We start from the raw sequence: 17906 nt of genomic DNA, 5'->3' as shown, positions 1-17906 counted from the left end.
GAGAAAAAGCAATCCACGAGCTGAGGACACCTACAAGTAGGGTTCCAGTTGGACAGTGTCCAGCTCCCAGTCTGTTACCAAGTGGATTGCATTCCTAGTTACTGTGGAATGGCACAAGTCATGTCCTTTACTGTAAGAAAGCTACAAATGGGACATACTAAAACATGGAGCTGTGATTCTGCAATCACGACTTTGTTGCAGAAGTCAATGCCTGCTTATTTAAACAGCCAAAGAAGAGCCCCAACTCACCCATTCAGAGGCCCTCCATCATTGACCACATTGAGGTGGGCCAGCTGCCTCTTCAGGTGGAGTTTGTAGCTTGCGTTAATTCGTAAAAACAACATCTAGAAGAAACCACAGCAGCAGAGTAAGGAACTGTGCCCATGCTCACATCACTGCCTCCACAGGGGAAACACACTGCCAACACCCTCAATCACTGACTTTTGGTTTTGTTTTTGCAACTCCTGTGATTCTTCCTTCTGCCAGTGCTTCAGCCTTGCCTTTCTGGGCACATACAGTCTGTAACACACAGGACACCCTCACCCACTCATTGTGGGTGGCACTTAGAGGACACTTTCTTTGGAACGTGAACTTTTCTCCTCTGTTGTCTGAAGTATCCAGCAACTTGCATTAAGCTTCGAAGATAACAAATCTCTCCTGTGCTAGGAGGGACCATTTAATCTAATGTGCAAGAAAAATGACAGCTTCTTGTATTCAGTGACTGGATTGGTCCTTCCTGTCCTTAAGATTTGCAACTCTGCAGTAGCAATGACTGCAGCAAAATCCTGCAAAAGCACATCTGGTACAGTCTGGGTGCACAGTCCATTTAGGGACTTTTGGAAGCCACTGATTCTGAGCAGTGTTACAGAACAGTCCTCTCAGAGGGCTGTACTCAAACCCCAAAATGTTGCCATTTGCAAGGCATTTCAGCACCAATTCCTGGATTGCCATCTCTAGACATCAAAAGGCAGCTCAAAATCCCGAAATCTCTTCTTTCTGCGTGTCATCATTCTCCCTACACATTGGAATACTTCCTTCAGCTCAGCCCAAGCTGTCCATGTGACTGCTGCCAAGCCCTTTAACGTGTGGGTTTCACCAGGACTCAAAAAAGAATTCCCCTCTCCCCAGATAAAGTCTCTCTTGTTCCCAGGTCCATGCACATTTGCAAGCAAGCTGTGAGATGAAGCTCAAAAATAACATTCACCTGAGTTTGCTCCTCAGGAAGGAGATCATATATAGCTTCATGCATCTTTGCCATTTGCTTGCAGATATTCCTGAAGCATGCTGAAGGAACAGGGGCTTTCACTTCATACTGCAAATAAACACACAACCAGTTAACTCATTTCTGCCACTTTAAAATGGTTCATGTAGGAGAGCTCCCAACAGCCACCTGGAGCTCTGCTTTGCTAATAATGTCAGGAATCAAGATCCATTTAGCACAGCACAAATTAAAAGGGTGGCTGGGCATGATCTGATCCAGCCAGGAATTGCAGATGCAGGTCCCGTGGCTGCAAGCTGGCCCTCTCCTTCACACTGGTACGAGTCAATGACAGACAAGCACTTCTGCCTCTGAGAAATGTGCCCCTTAGTACTTCCCAAGAGAAAACTGCTTGTCTGTGTCATACACATCCAAATTTCTGAAGAATCAAGGAAAGGAAACCATAAAGAAATGGAAACTCCTGAAATCTCATCACTGGCCATAAAAAAACCCCAGCCACAACACCATACAAAAAATCCCACAAGAACATTGCAGAAATACCTTGGAAAGCAAAGTAAAAAACCATCCCTTCTCCCAGTGTCTGAAATCCAAGAAACAAGGCACTGGGTAACACCAGATGGCAAGAGATTTGCTACAAAGGGAACAGAATTCTTATGTCCCCACTCTGGATAAAGATCTGAATAGCATTTCAGAAACACTGAAAACCTGTCCCAGGAACAGTGAAGCCAGCTGTGCAGTTCCAGGTGGAAAGCCCATGCCATCCCAGGCCTGGGTGACACATAGGCAGGTCACCTTTGGGAGGGTGACACTTCCCCACGGAGCCTTGCACAATTCAGGAAAGAACCAGATTGTTGTAACTACATCAGTTACAAACAGATTGGAGAAGATGCCTGCTTTTATGTGGGCCTAAATTGTGAAAGAGAACAAAGCTTGTCTGAGCACAAGAGAAAGAAAGAAATGGGGAGTTCTGAGAACATCTTTATGGAGAATCCAAACCAATGACCTAATTCTGACAGGAGAAGTAGCAGAAAAATAACGCTTTCTGTTCCAGGGAACAACCACCCAGCGTGCAGGATCAAGCATGCCTCAAGACAAGGAAGTTAAGCAAGAAATTGTTTCCAATTTCCCGGCACGTTGTAAAGCCAGAGGGAACTGGGAGGCTACAACAGTGGCTCTTGCATCATTACAGCCACACACAACTCTTCACCATCACAGGGAAAAGCTACGCCCCCAGGAAGTACCCCAAGTTCTCCTGGCCATTTTTATCAGCAGCTGAGATCAACAGCTTTAATACCATGAGGGATCAGAAAAAAACCTCACTGCTCTTCTGTCCAAACAGTCACAAGACAGCAAGTTCCAAGAGAAGCTCTGAACTCACGCTGGATTTTTTTCCATTCATGGTAATGAATAAGCCTTTCCCATTTGTTAGTTTTATTATTTCCAGCGTTCAATAACCCCACTCCTGTTGTATTTCCCTGTTAAAGATAGCTGTTGGGAGTGTCCATGCTGCTGTGAACTGCCTTGTCTCAGTGGCACCGGGTGAGGACAGCTTCCATGCCATGGCGCTCCCAGGGGAAGCACAGCCTGGAAATGCAGAAGTAACTTGCTCATATTACCCAGTGCCAGGTCAACACCACTGCACCAACTGTTCATCTCCTCTACAAAGCAGGAATTTCTGGGTTTGAAGTGTGCTGGGCACCCACTGCCATGGAACTCACTTGTGCAGATTTATACACCTCAAAGCAGGTGACCGCTTCATCCCCAGGACACTGCAAACACCTGAACCCAGGAACACACTGACATGGTTGTACTGACACGCCTATTTCTGACATGCCTGTATTTATGCTCTGCCTATGTGCAGAGCATAAACCCAAATGTCCTGGGCTTATGCTCTGCACAGCCTTCAGTGCCAAGATTTCATTGTTTTAGGAACAAGATGAGCCAAATGATGAGGGGTGCTAGGAATTGAAGCAAATCAATCCTCCTTTGCTCCTGGACTCCGTGGGCTGCATTCATGCGGGCCAAGCACTGTCACTCAGCCTTCAAGAGCTCTAAAGGACAGGAAAAGCCTCAGTTTACATCCTGTGCCAGCTCCCAAAGGGACAATGGGCTGTGAAAATGGAGGGACCATAAGGGATGGGTTCTCACTAAAAGCCATCAAGAGCATAAACTGCACTCCTCCTTTGTTGTGGGCTACACTTGTTCAGTATCAATAATGTAAATTCTTGCATTTGTCTTTTATTCTCAAGAGATACAGTGGCCAAAAAGCCATGTTACTTAACAAAACAGCTACTTTTATGGGGGACAAAAACCCCCAAAACCAGCAGATCATTTTGGTCTTTAGAGAAGATCATAAACACATTTTTTAAAAAAGTAAACACAACAGGAGTGGGGAATCCCAATTCAAATGCTTTGGCTTTTTTTTCCCCCCCCCCTTAAGTTTAGGCAGCACCATTTGACTGTCCAAAGAAACAGGTGAAATGAAAAAGCACAACAAAAAGTAACAATATAATAAAAGAAACAGCAAGGAAGATAGAAATGCTGCCTGTTGTAACTGCCCCATGGCAGCTCTCATCAGCCTGTCCTCAACCTGTGCTCCCATGCTTCCCATGAGCTCCTTGAAGGAAGAGGTTGGCCCAGGCCAATCAATCAAATCTGTCACTAAAAAATTAATTTATTTGTGTCACAAAACAGCTTACTTCTTTCCCCCAAACCCCTAAGATCCAAAGCACACTACTAAGCTTTAAAAGGTCATGTACTTTATGTATCTGTGGGCCACGGAGGTGTCTCAGTGTGTTCCACCCTGAGGTGAGTCGGAGTAGATCCAGCCCAGGACCACACTGCACCACTGTTCAAACACCAAAGCACACCAGGAGCACTTCATGGGACAGCTACTAATAATGCTGCCTCAGAGCAGGAACTGCTGAGCACAGACCTCCAGTCCCCAGACCTGCAGCCCAACAGATGGGCTGGTCCTTCCCCTCCAAAACTCTTCCTCCTCAGCACTTTCCTGCCATTCCCTCAGCTGCCGGAAATGCCACCCTCCCCACTTGCAAAGAGCAGGAAATGGGACCTGCTGAGCCTGGCTGCAGACAAGAACTGTCAGTGGTAGGAGAGCACTTCAGTTCCTGAACAGCTGAGCATCTGCACCAGCCACAGCATTGCTGCTCCTGCTGAAGGAGCCAAGGAAACATTTCATTTTTCTGGGAGTGAAGGTGACTGACACCCAGGTGGCAAATGTGAACACAAAACACATTCATGAGAACAGCACAGAGCTTTCCATCTATATAGTTAAAAGAAATTCAAACAAGTCCTGGTTAGGAAAGTTTAAGCCTCCATTTGAAACATCTAGGCTGTATACAATGAGACCTCCGGTTGCAATTTAGAGAGCGTATAATTATTTCCATAAATCATTACCTTGGATAATAGTTTGTCAAATAAGCTATCCATTATGGCAACGAGCTTTGCTGAAATTTCAGCTATGTGGTCGTGATAATCCTGTAAGGGAAGAAAGCAGGTTTCATTTTCTAGCGGCATTCATGTTCTTCAGAGTACAGTTGAAATGCAGAACTTCACTTTTCAGAAACCGCCAGAAGAATTACCTTTGTGATGTGGTCAAAATGCCTGAGCATGCTGAACTGCTTCGGCTGTAGCCGAGCTTCAAAATGAGCCCTGATAATGGGAATGTAGTGTACAATAAGCTGGAGGCAACGTGAAGAAAGGGCTGTGAATGAAGGAAGAGAAATAACGTAGTTATTACACAGGAAGAGTCATTTCTGTATGGACCGTTATGACATAAACAATAGATCTGACACAGCTTACCATGGTGAGCTTTTGTCTGTTGCAAAAGCACACAGATACATCTTTGTTTCCCTGGGAGCCCCCATCCAGTGAAGATGCCAGACTCTTACCTGGCTACTCACACCCAGCTTTGGTAAAATGGGATATGGGACTGATTTTACAAGAGGCTTTGAGTGTTTACTCGACATTTTGAGCCCTGAGCACATGCAGACATCGGGGAGATCTCAAAGGACCCGACTCATCAGCTACTTAACCTCAGCAACCACATTCTCAAGGCAGCAGTGTTTCTTCTGCAGTGGAGTACAAACACCCTGCCCTGCCAGCACTGACCTGCCTTGAACCTGCTCCTGCTGCAGGGTCAACAGGATCCCAAAAAAACAGGCTTCTCCCAACTCCAACAGGAGTTTGCTGCTGCCAGCAAACCTGCCAGCAGCAGGACACTCAATGGTGCCAGTGTGGTCACCACATTGGCCAAACATTCTGCAGCAAAAACCTAACCCAGCTGTGGCCCAGAGCCTTTCAGCCCTTTCTCATCAGGCTGTTCCCTTTCCAAAAGGGAAATGCAGACTGGTAATCTCACCAGTTTCTCACCCTGAAACATGGGAACTGTAAATTTAAACACCTGCTCAAACCCATCAATCAAAGGCTCTTAATTTCAGGAGAAAGTTTAAAACTACACTCCAGACAGGTAACTTGGCAAGGTCTTATCACCCTCTGTGTCCATGCACAGCCCCAGAACTCAAACAAAGCTTATCATAGATATTTAGGGCTTTTCTGCACTTGGGTTTTTCAATAGGCAGGGGAACAACCTTTGACATTTTAAATACAGAAATCCATACCTAGGTTTTTTGTAGTGATTGTTTTCAAACCAACAACTTGTAATGCACCGGCTCCAAGCACTAATTGGCAACTTCTAGAGTTGAAATACTGTAAGAAAAAGGACAGTGAAAATGAATGTTGATTCTTTATCAACTACATAACCCCACAGTTTAGAAACACCATCAAAAGAATTTTGCAAGATTAAATAAGTTATTATGAAGGCCAGTTCCAGAGTTTCACTAGTTTTCCTCAGTAGAGTAGCCATGTGGAAAACCAGAGTGGAAAACTTCAAGATGACAAGTTTTTGCTCAGGCTCTTGACCTTCTCCACTGCTGATATTAAAGGAAACTTGAAAGCACTGAAACTCCCTCCTCCTGAGGTGACTGAATCTATGTTTGCAACATTATGAAATACTGGATTTAAGAAATGATGCACAGAAGATGAAAAGCCAGTCCTGTAAGAATTCCAGGTATAGTGGACAATTCATGCTTAGACTTTCCTAACTTACTTCCAGGAGAAAAGAAGTTATCATTAAAATCACATAGGCCAGCAAAGCCTCTGGGCAGTTAAGACAGTTGCTATCAGCATGTTCTGTCTTACACTGGAATTCTGCTTCCTTACTCATCTTGAGACACCAGATACTCCAGACTGGCCTGGGTGATGCAGCAGAAAAGCCACTGCTGTTATCCCCAGTTCCTGCACTGAATGGAGAGCAGAAGTCCCAGGGCTCGTATTGAACAGAACACTCTTTTGACATTGGGAGGCAAAACTTACAGAGAGCTGACCCTTTCTCATACACCTGAAGATTCAGAAGAAATTGTGACAAGACTGCCCTGCAGCTTTTGCCTGCAACACAGGATTTCCCTCATAAAGACCACTTTTCTGAGGGCAGGGGCATAATTCTGCTTCACAGGTCTTTCTTCATGATAATGCAAGAACAAGCCCAATATTTCAACCTTCCTTGGGCAAAAAGGGGAAATAATTTCTCTGTCTGTTGCCTGGTGTCAGTCACAAAATACAGGCCCACAGAGCCACCATGGACCACCCCCCCAACTCTGGGTTGCCAGAATGGTGCATCCAGGGCCAGAAAAGCAATCCAGACCTCGCACCACAACTGAACCAGAGCTATGTGTGGCCCCTGAGCTGAGAGAGGCATAACGTACACTGCTGACAGAGGTCAGGGGCTGAAATTGCCTCACATTCACTTCATGTTCTCCAGAAAAGCAAGACCTTTTCTTACACCTGTGCATGGACTTTAAAGTAGAATCAGTGAGCCAAAGGCAGCTGTATCTCCCACCACCTAAGCTCCTCAGGTATTTAGCTCAGGTTAGGTTTAACTGTGAGGCAGACCATCAAAAACTTGGTCTGTAAAGGGTGCTGGACACACGTACTGTCCCCTGCCTTCTGTGAGAATGACTGTTCCCAGATGGCCTGATGCAGACAGAACAGTGAGGGAGCAGAATGCCTGGAACAGCCAAAGAGCAACACCTCCTCCTTGTGCCTGCTGGGAGGAAAGCATTCCTGCACCCAGCAGGAGGGCCAAGAGCCTTCTCTTGTCTGCACTGCCTGAACGACCCCAGTAATTACAGCCACGTGTGCTCAGTTTGGGCCCCTCACAACATTGAGGTGCTGGAGTGTGCCCAGAGAAGGGTCTGGAGCACAAGTCTGATGAGGAGCAGCTGAGGGAGCCAGGGGCACTCAGCCTGGAGAAAAGGAGGCTCAGAGGGACCTTCTTGCTCTCTACAACTCCCTGACAGGAGGGTGTAGCCATGTAGGGGGTCATTCTCTTCTTCCACAAGCAACAAGACAAGGGGAAGTGCCCTCAAGTTGCACCAGGGGAGGTTTAGTTTAGATATTAGGGATAATCTATTCATTGAAAGGGTTGTCAAAGTTTGGAACAGGCTGCCCATGAAAGTGGTGGAGTCACCATCCCTGGAGGTATTTAAAAGACATGTAGATGTGGCCCTGGGGACATGGTTTAGTGGTGGCCTTGGCAGTGCTGGGTAAACAGCTGGACTTGACTGATCTTACAGGTCTTTTCCAATCTAAATGATTCCATGATTTCTCCCATACACAGATGTCATTTCACTCAGGCTGCAGCCATAGCTCGGAACCACCTGGAATTTCATTACCTGGGAATGCTTTTCATTTTCCATCACAATCAGTCTAGCTCTTGCTACCCTCAAAGTTTGCTGGCTCTGACAGGTGTCAAACAAAAAGTGCAGTGACCTGCCAGGACACCTGGAGTGGCTCTACTTTGTTCGAAGTGTAATAAATGAGCTTTTGTTTTTCTAGCTGTTCTTGACATCTCTCCAATTGATAGCACCTTGCTGACAGACAGGAAATACAGTAATTAAACTGCACATGATGTTTGAATACCAAGAAACAAACCATAAATGACAGAGCTAGAATGAGATAAAGTAAGGAGAGGGAAGTAACACAGATATGCAAATCTGGCTATTCTACCTGTGAAAAGGTGCTGCAATTCCTGAGGGAAGCAGCAGGTGGAGAAGATTTGAATAGGGGCAGGCCCAGACAGACTGATTTGCCTTGGATAGTGCTTTTAAAAGGAAAGGTCTGTGGATTAATCTGAATGACAACTGCAGGGAGCAGTGTTCTTGCATCTGGTTTTTCAAATAAGAACTACCAACAGGACAAATATTTAAAAAGCTCCATCTCCTAGGGTTTGTTTCCCCTCTCCTGCCCCCCACCTTATGTAAAATATCCTTGTGGAGACTGAATCTGTTTATCTTTCAATGATTACGCTCATATTCAATACAACCTTTGTGGGCAAAGACACAAGTGAAAACCTTGACATAAATTAACTGCGAGGCTTTGGAGCCTATATAGATACATATATATGTGTGTCTGTGTGTGCGTGGATACATAGACAGTTTTAAGGTGCATTAATGTGCTCCTTTTATTATTATTTACTTCTATTACCTTGCAGGGTCTGGGCTTTACCAGCTTTCCTCTTCTCTAGTGAGAAATAAATGACAAAGAGGTCCTGGTGTTTCATCACCTTTACAATAGAACCTTCATCCCATACCATTTTTCATGCTTCTACTGACTCTACTAATTTGTAAAAACCAAGGGACTTGTTTCCTTCCTCAATATAGATATATATTTCTCTAGCATCTGGGATTAAATTGCTTTTTCTTCAGCAGCATTAATCCCACACCCAGCCTGAAGGACAGGCAGCTATGTCAATACTACTAGATGGGATTTCCAATACTCCAGGTGAACAGGAGGAAAGATAGCCCTCCCAGAGTTAATTCCCACAACAAATTACATCTTTAATGCTTTTGGCTTGAAAGGTTTCCTTATGGCATAGTAGCAAACACAATGATTTCTAGATAATTTGTATTAGTTATATGTAATCACAAAAACACATGAGTGTTATGGAGAGTAAGACATGTTCTCTGCACCCTGCCTGCCCCTGCTTGGCACAGGGGGCACATTTGGAGCCATACCTTCAGTAAATCAGACAGGCGGGTCAGCATGTCAGTGGTGATGGAGGGAATGTTATCCACACACTGGCAGTACTCCAGGATTATTCTTATTAGCAGCAATACTGTCCTGAAAGAGAGGAAACAGCCAAATGTGCCATCTCAGTGCGCAAAAGATGTTGAAAAATCAAACACAAGCCAGTCATGTTGATAGAAAGCTACCCAATGCTAGAGATTATAGCACTGAATAAATCCACTAACTGATGTGGAGCAGAAGTGAAACATAAAGGAGATTTACACAGAGATAGTTACAACCAATACCCATTCCACAGGGTGGTGTGTGGAAGAAGTACTTCATATGAGAGAAAAACCTCTGAAAAATATATGTAATAAATGCTAAGGAGTCACAAACAGAGAAGGCAGCTGCAAAGAAACAGCACCAAATATTCAAAAATGCTCAACACCTGTAATTTCTCCTGAAGTCAGCAGGCACTGCAGAATTTGGGAGCTACTGGATGGAATTAAGGCGGCTTCCCACAGAGCAAGCATGCTCCTTTGAATTCAAATACACAGAAGGCAGGGAAATTGACGCAAGATAAAATGTTCAGAGTAGATATTTTAACATTTCAAAAAGCTAAATCTCTTTCTTCCTTTAGGCAGTAGAGTGCAGAAAGATGATGACAAGTCAGCTGAAAATAAACACCTGGAAAATGTTTTGTGAACTCTAGGCATTTGTGACAAATGCATTTTATTTGATTAGATGCAATGAAACTGGATGTAGAAGTGTGTAGAAATGAAACAAATATTTGCACTGTGAAGCTCATGATTGCTTCACAGAGCTCAATTGAACAAGTTTCAAGTGAGCAGAGGTGTATTATCAAACACATCATATATTAAGCAAATTTATCCTTTAGAGCAATGCTCTTGCTCGACCTGAAATGCTCTTCAGCAGTGATATCATCTGCCTGGCACAGAAGTTCTCAGCCATCAGATTCTGTTTCCAATTGAACAATGACACATCACCATGAAGCAACTCATAAAATGACAGCTGGTCCAAGACATTCTGTACATCACACCTTTTAAGTTTGGTGCAAACTGATGTTAGAGCTCTGGGGAGTGAGATCTTCCAGGCTTTACTCCCTCTCCAAAAATACTCTCATGCATAATTAATGCTTAAGCCTCACAGTCCCTGCAAACACAGCATGCTTTTACATGAAAGAAATAAGTGAATATCATACATTTTAAAATGTCTCTGATATAACCAGCTTTAAGAAACCACTTTCCAATTCAAAGCAGACAGGATACCAAGAAACAGCATATGCAGCTTCTGAGATGGCCCATATCTTATTTTGAATAAGATAAGCAATCATTCAGTAGTGGACTCAGGCATTTTGGTGCTGTCCAGCCTGGAGAGAAGAGGGCTCTGGGGAGACCTTATTGCAGCCTTCCAGTACTTAAAGGGGCTTATGGGAAAGATAGGGACAAACTGTTTAGTTTGCTGGTGATAGGACAAGGAGCAACAGTTTTAAAGTAAAGGAGGGTAGATTCACACTGGACATAAGGAAGAAATTTTTTACAAAGAGAATGGTGGAACACTGGTACAGGCTGCCCAGAGAGGTGGTGGATGCCCTAGCCCTGGAAACATTCAAGGTCAAGTTGGACAGGGCTCTGAGCAGCCTGGTCTAGTGCAAGGCATCCCTGCTCACTGCAGGCAGTGCGGACAAGATGACCTTTAAAAGTCTCTTTCACCCCAAACTATTCTAAGAGCCTACAATTTTTTGCCAGAGATAACAAAGATTGCAAGAAGCAACATTGGGCTCAGAAGACAAACCTGTATTATCAGCTGTGTGTTTTCATGAAATAATTGGAAAAAAGGATTCAAATAAAATTATAAACTTCAGCCTAGCCATTCAGAGAAGAAACAGCATTTTAATGTAGCAAAGAGTTTGTGGTACTTTATAACTGTTGGGAACCAAAGAGAAATTAGTCTATGAAAGGAGAGGGATCTTTAAGTAAGATTGCTAAAGCTGTTAGCATTCATCACAGTTCTACTCAAAAGTTCTTGCCAACTAACCCACTGCTAAGAGAAAAGAGTGCATCTTACCCAACTGTTGCATATTTTTGTCCTTCAACAATAAGGAATTCAGCTGGCTTTCTTTCTTCAGTAGCTAGACATTTTAGCAAGACAGGAAAAGGAGTGAGTTGAACTAAAAACAAGTGCAAAAAATGCTGTTTATAAAAATGCAGTGTTCACTTGCTAAGGTTTGAAAAAACCCACAATCAGTCTTTGTAGCATTTCTCTCTTTTACAGTATTTATTAGACAGTTGATCACCCATCATAATTTTTATGACCCATAAAGTTACTTCATTATCTGCTACAATTTTAGATCAAAAAATCCCATAGTCCCACAGTCATTATGGACTTAAAAACTCCAAATACAACAGGTTGAAAATAGAAGAAAGGCAGAAAAAGCCACTAGGTTTTCTACTATACATTCTCAAGTGATTTGCTGTGTATATTAATATTTTAACTGCAAATCACTTTTTCCTCAGGCTTCATAACAGAAGCTCTTACTGATGCAGTTTTTCACACTAAATTATCTGCTTGAAGGAGGCTGGAGGAGGTTATTTTACAAGCAATGGCTGATGAACATATTTTGGTGTTATGTTCCATAACTCGAGTGATTATTGCTTTAATACACTCCCTGTATCTGCGATGCTCCTTTTAGGAGGTCAGGGTTTCTCCACCATGACATCACTGTATTTTCTTCCTTCTAATCTCTTGCCATTTTTCTCCCCCTCTTTGCATGTTTTCTTCCTCTTCTGGATATTCACCCCCTCTCCCCCCACCACTGCAATACTGGACAAGTATCCCCACAAGGTAAGAACACATTAAGCATTCCCACTGTGCACACAGGGAAGTGGGGCAGAAGGAGGAAAAAGTGACTTCTCTGAGGTCAAATGAGGTTTCTGTGACAAGGTAAATCATTGAATGAACATGAGCTTTCCCTTCCACGAGCAGCCAGATGGCATGCTGCCTCTCATCTGAACCGGCGATGATGAAGCAGTGGGAAGGATGCAGGCTTCATTTCACACAAGGAGGGCTGAGCACATGCACGTGCTCCTCAGTTCCCTGCAATTCCTCAGCAGTACCTTGTGGGAAAAGACCGAATTTGTGCAGAGACTGCAAGCCTCTACACTGGGAATATTTGTATAAAAAGGCAGCTCCCTCCCTGTGCTAACACTTCTGGGCGTTTTCAAAATACAAACAGATAATCTTTCAGCGCAAGGCATTTCAACACTAGTAACAGAAAAAAAATACAATTAAAAAAACCAGCTATCAACTTTCTTCTCATCCCCCCAGAGGACAGTGACAGTGAGCAAACAAAGATCCAGAGTGTCATCAGAATATGTTCATCAACATTCAACAGCAGAATTTGCAGATAATAAATTCAATTCACAGCAGGACTGCAAGACACACACCTGTTGGTTTTTTTTCAGGGAGAGAAATTCTGCCATCTGACACTGAATCAACGAGATCCTGGAACTCAGCAGGAACCTCAGCTTGCTTCCAGCGCTCGTTGTCCAAAAGCAGGCTGGTTATAAACACAAAAGAGAGGAGGCTGAGAAAGAAATACCTTGTCTTGACAATTCTCCTGCCTGTAATGCTGTAGAACAATTTCTAAAAAGCCACTGGCCCAAAATGTTATGTCAGTCATCTTCATCAGAAGGAGGTGACCAACAACTGTCAGCAGCAAAACAGAACAACATTGTGCTGGTCTAGAGATCTCACGAATTGTTCACTCAATAAAGGCAATAAAGGTCTTTATGAGATCACTGCCAATGAAATAATGTACAAATACTGGAATTTTAACAGCTTTTGATGGAGGAGAGCAAACAGACTTGATGGATGTTACTGGCAAGGCTGTTCCTCCAAGTGGTTTGGTTTTGGCTTTTTTTTTTTCAGGAAACAGTTGAAAGTGAATTATTCTTAAACCCCTGAAACAGAGCAACCCTGCCCCTTCAATGTTAGTCTTGTGTACCTTCTGTAGCTGTTGCTGTCCTTATTTAGGTAACTGGAGAAAAATCCAGTTTGAAGCAATCAACTTATGAAAACAGTAGAAGTCTAATATTGCTAATTGGGGTTCAATACAATTTTTTCACCCCCTGCTTTAAAGTACAACAAGCTTACAAATGTTCTAGGCAACAAAAGACTCTGTTTGGCTGGCATACGATACATAAAATTATTCATGGAAGAACACAAATATTGTCTGCCCAGAGGTACCTTAGCTTTGTCTTCCTCTCCTCATGAAACCTATTCACAAATCTATTGGCTTGACTCTGAAGAGCTCCTCTCAAGGACATGCTTTTCCTGCCACAGATCTGCTCAGTATCCAAGATAAAGCCTTCCATCAAGCGAGAAAGAGTAACAAACTCGTTGGAATTCAACTTCTCTAGGAAGCCATCCTGCATGCAAAGAAAACCATTGTAAGGAGACACAACACCACAAAAATTCAGAGATGTACAGAAATAACTAGTCAGCATATCTGAGGGCTACTGCAGTTTTCAGAGGCACATTCTTTAACCCTACATGTGACAGACAGGGTAAACTGCAGTGCAAGCAGCTACCTGCACATAAACACGCATTCTCTGCATGAAGCATCAAAGACGGGAAGTCAGAATATTAAAAAGAGAAACAGGTAGAAGAAACCAACACTGCCTTACAATGGTGTATGTTAACACTAGTGTGCTCTGAGCATTACCACGCAGAGCCTGTGGCAGCAGGAACAGCCCTGTACTCCCATCGCAGACACCGCTCCAGAACCCTCATTAAAGCAGTAACCTGGAAGCAAATGCTCACCAAGCATGAGGCACCACCAGCAGTCTGACCCAAGCTCCTCACCTTTGCTCTTGCCATGAGGAACTTGACTGAACGATCATGGCAGATATCAGAGGCATTATAAAGTAACTCTTGGATATTGTTTGCCAGCCTGACCAGCTCCAGGTCAGTCAGTTTCATGTCGTCGCTGATCCTAAAAATGACAGAACCAGTTGGCTGAGCATCAGTTCATAGAGAAAACCATATTTTTGCACGCAGGAGGAAAGAGCCTTGCAGCAACTGTCAAATGCAGACAGTCAGCTAATCACCAAAGTCACTTTATACAGATGGGATCTTCTAAGCTGCTGTCAATGTCCTGTCAGCCCCTGAAGCAAGGAAATGCATAATTGCACATCCTTATCTTTTTTTCTGAATCCGCATTCTAATTGCTATTAATGGTCTAAGAGTAAACAAGATATAACCATTACTGATACAATAAATATAATTAACATTTACTGAGCTAAAATTTACCCAGCTCCTGTAACACTTCAGCATCACAAGCATATGACAGATAAAACACAGCATCTTTCTTCTGATGCAAGTGTAAGGCCTAAAATAGATGCTCTGCACTCCCCCCAGCCTTAGTCTACAGGCTGTCATTCTATTACCTCTTTAGACTTCAGGCTCTGAAGCTGGTGCTTTTTAAAAAACCTTGTATGACTTGTCTACTGTTCTGAGGCCAGCACTTAGCACAGTTCTGCCGTTTATGGTTCACGCCATTAGTGAAGATCACAATCTTCTGGGCCAGCCCAAGAGACTGACAGCGTGACAGGAGAGAACTTGGGACACTGTGGAGCAACAATTGGGCTAACATTGTTCTGTGCAGTTTTATTAGCCTGCTCCAAACACAGAGCAAAGGTGCAAACAAAACCAGAAGAGCGATGAAGCAAGTGCATTTTAGAATGAAGTTATGCAACCAGCCTCAGAAACTACTTTACTCCTCAGAACCTCTAGCTGGATGGTATATTTTTAGGAAACTTGGCAAAGTGCTCCAGACTAGTTTGGATCCAACCCCCTTCCCTTTCCCTGCTCCTCCACGTAACCCTGGACTCCTCTTCACATTTCATTTCTCCTCCAGCACACAACAGATGTTCAGACATACAAAGGCCTGCGTTTTATGCACAGCATATTTATTTTAAATCTATCTCCTTCAGCCAGCATTGTGATTTGGGGGGAAGGTCCCTATTGAAACTAACAGCTGCTTCAACACATAGGTTTAGATACTCAAGGACCAAGCAGCAAGAGCAAGCCACTTGCTGTCTTCCATCTTTCAGCAGGGTTAACACATGGTATTTCAGTTTTGCTTCATATAACTCTGTATCCAGACTTACTGGCTTTTGAAACGGTTCATGCCTGAGTCCCACACATATTATGCCCAGTTCTTTTCAAAAGATAGCTCTGACTTGCTATCACAAGTAAGGGGTGCATAAAAGGAAGCCAGAAGGTTAGACCTCTGGAGACTGGAGCACCTCAGGGCAGCACTGCCTGTGTAACCAAAGCACTGAGATGGATTTATTTATTTATTTATGCAGGTCAAATGGTTGATGACAAAGAGGAGATTTTTCTCTAGAATTTATCAAGGTGTATTTCATGAAGCCAGCTTAAAACGAACAAACAAACAAACATAAAACCCTAGGAAAAATAACCATAGGGAACATGGACAGGGAACAGAAATGCTTCTGCCTGCTAAAGGCATGACAAACAATCTGTCTTTCACGGACTCACATCTTTCCTGCTCTCTACACAAGTGGCCTCCCCAGAAAAACTAATGGAGAAGGGGCTCTTTTCTGGAAGAAGTGACATAAATCAGTCCCTGTACCACTACAGATGCAGGTGAAAGCAAGGCAAATAAATGAAACAAAGGCTGGGAACAGTGCACTCTGATGGCAGTCTCTAGGGGGAGAGCCACTACACTTCACCTACCTAAAAAGCACATTCTTCCTAAGTCATTTTTGTACTCTGTGACCAGAAACAACCGCCTGCACCTCACCCCTTGTTCCGGCCACGCTGCCAGGTGGAGGCAGGCAGGGTATTCACTCACATCATCTCTACTCCTCCTGGAGTAACGGAAGAGGAGGTGTGCTCCTTGCTGGATGAGGAGTCGGTGGTGCACTCGGGCTCCGAGACGGAGTCACTGCTGCAGGGCTCGCTGTTGGGGGAGGTGTTCCTTTGGGAGGCCGTGTCGGCTGCTCCGGCTGGGAGCTCCCCGTCGCCGAAGGCGTCGCTGATGAACATTCCCTCGTGCGTCAGGTAGGCCACCTCGGTGTCCACCGTGCTCTCCTTAGCAGAGTTCTTCTGTAACGTGTCTTCCAGGTCTCTGGTTTTTTGGTTCTTGTCTAGAACCAAGAAAACCACGCTACGGATAGTATTTAACGTTGCCTAAAATGAGATATAACTTCTATTACAAAAAACACCCCAATACCCAGTGCCACAAGCTTATGCTAGAAGGAGATTTTCTTTTGCCCACAGAATTAAACTAAATTCTGGCTTTATTTTCTGTTGTGTGATTAGTATTTGGAGGCAGATCCATTTGTCTGATGGCAACCAGTATCTGGTGTTTCTGAGATAGGTGAAAGAAACCTCATTTGGAGCAATCCAACACATGCAAAAGTCCTGTCCTAATCCCTAGCAGCTTAGAATAGAAGTAATCGAGCAACAAGAAGTATTCTCTCTTTGCCACTGCTCTCTTTGCTAGCACTGATCATTTTTGCCCTGGATGCTGATATTCACATCCCCTTCTTTCAATCAGAAGTTTGAACTCTACAAGCAAAACCAACATCTTACGACTTCAAATGGAAAAGCAACTTCATTCCCCCTTTCATGCCTGAACTATGTGAAGTTCTTTGTAAATTAATGTCTTACCTTTATTCTCTTGAGGAAGATGGTGAATTTACAAAAAATATTCTTCAGTAAATCAAACCACTGAGGAAAATTCATCATCCTCATCTGGTCTGCAAGCCTAAAAAAAGAGCACTATTCAGCAAACAGCAACTGTTTGCTGGCCATGATGCCTACTGGCACATAAAGGAGAAAAAATGTGCTTTAAATGGAATTGCAAATATAAGGAAAACAGTGTAGACTTTTACCTGGCAAACAACAGACACCACCTAAACAACAGTCATAATCAACACAATGTAAGTGGAGTGGGGAAGGAGGGATACAGAATTAAATCATACTATAAGAAAACGAACGCTTCAGATTTACCCTTTACTTTTTTCCTGGGCATAATGTTCTTTTCCCTGGGATAAGTATGTGTTATCAACAAGGGAGAGGGTTAATAACATTTTCACAAACCACAAAAAAAACTACATGAAAATACTTTCCAAGTGTTACAAAGCTGTGTTATTAAGCCCATTTAAAGGCTTAATATGCAAGGTATTGCAATGAGACCACTTCTGCCATGAAAGGCACCTGTTTGTGGCAAAAGGGCAGAAAAGTCATTGACAGAACAAAAGTGAAACCCTCTAATACAGAGTTAGGACCCAAGAGCAGAAGAGTAAACACTGGAGAATGGTGACCAAATACCCAGTGTTTAAAAACGACCCTGTGCCCAGTTGTTACCCAGTCCGAGTATGAAACCCATGCAGGTTCTGCAACTCGCTTTGCTTTATCAGCTGGACTATTTTTATTATCTTGGGGTAACACTTTGCTGAGTCAAGTGAATCATAAAGCCACAGAAAAAACAGGAGCTGGCAGGGGTCCCTGGAGCCGGGGCCTCTGGAGCTGCCTTGCCAAGCCC

General features: G+C 43.7%; 1 protein-coding gene across 2 annotated transcripts in view; it reads right to left on the bottom strand.

Moving 5' to 3' along the window:
* VPS54 (VPS54 subunit of GARP complex) overlaps positions 1 to 17906 on the bottom strand; it is a 47586-nt gene that overhangs the window by 2932 nt on the left and 26748 nt on the right. For both annotated transcript variants that reach the window (XM_039570091.1, XM_039570092.1), the window contains 12 exons: positions 17030 to 17126; positions 16209 to 16546; positions 14192 to 14321; positions 13574 to 13755; positions 12772 to 12884; positions 11393 to 11456; positions 9313 to 9418; positions 5860 to 5947; positions 4822 to 4943; positions 4637 to 4717; positions 1205 to 1312; positions 250 to 344 (listed from right to left, as the gene is read on the bottom strand). In XM_039570091.1, coding sequence (XP_039426025.1) covers positions 250 to 344; positions 1205 to 1312; positions 4637 to 4717; positions 4822 to 4943; positions 5860 to 5947; positions 9313 to 9418; positions 11393 to 11456; positions 12772 to 12884; positions 13574 to 13755; positions 14192 to 14321; positions 16209 to 16546; positions 17030 to 17126 — 1524 coding nt within the window. The remainder of the gene's footprint in view (positions 1 to 249; positions 345 to 1204; positions 1313 to 4636; positions 4718 to 4821; positions 4944 to 5859; positions 5948 to 9312; positions 9419 to 11392; positions 11457 to 12771; positions 12885 to 13573; positions 13756 to 14191; positions 14322 to 16208; positions 16547 to 17029; positions 17127 to 17906) is intronic.

Source organism: Corvus cornix, chromosome 3 (assembly GCF_000738735.6).
Source record: "Corvus cornix cornix isolate S_Up_H32 chromosome 3, ASM73873v5, whole genome shotgun sequence".
Taxonomy (NCBI): domain Eukaryota; kingdom Metazoa; phylum Chordata; class Aves; order Passeriformes; family Corvidae; genus Corvus; species Corvus cornix.
The sequence above is the reverse complement of the archived record's forward strand: the minus strand, read 5'-3'. Positions and strand labels throughout refer to the sequence as shown.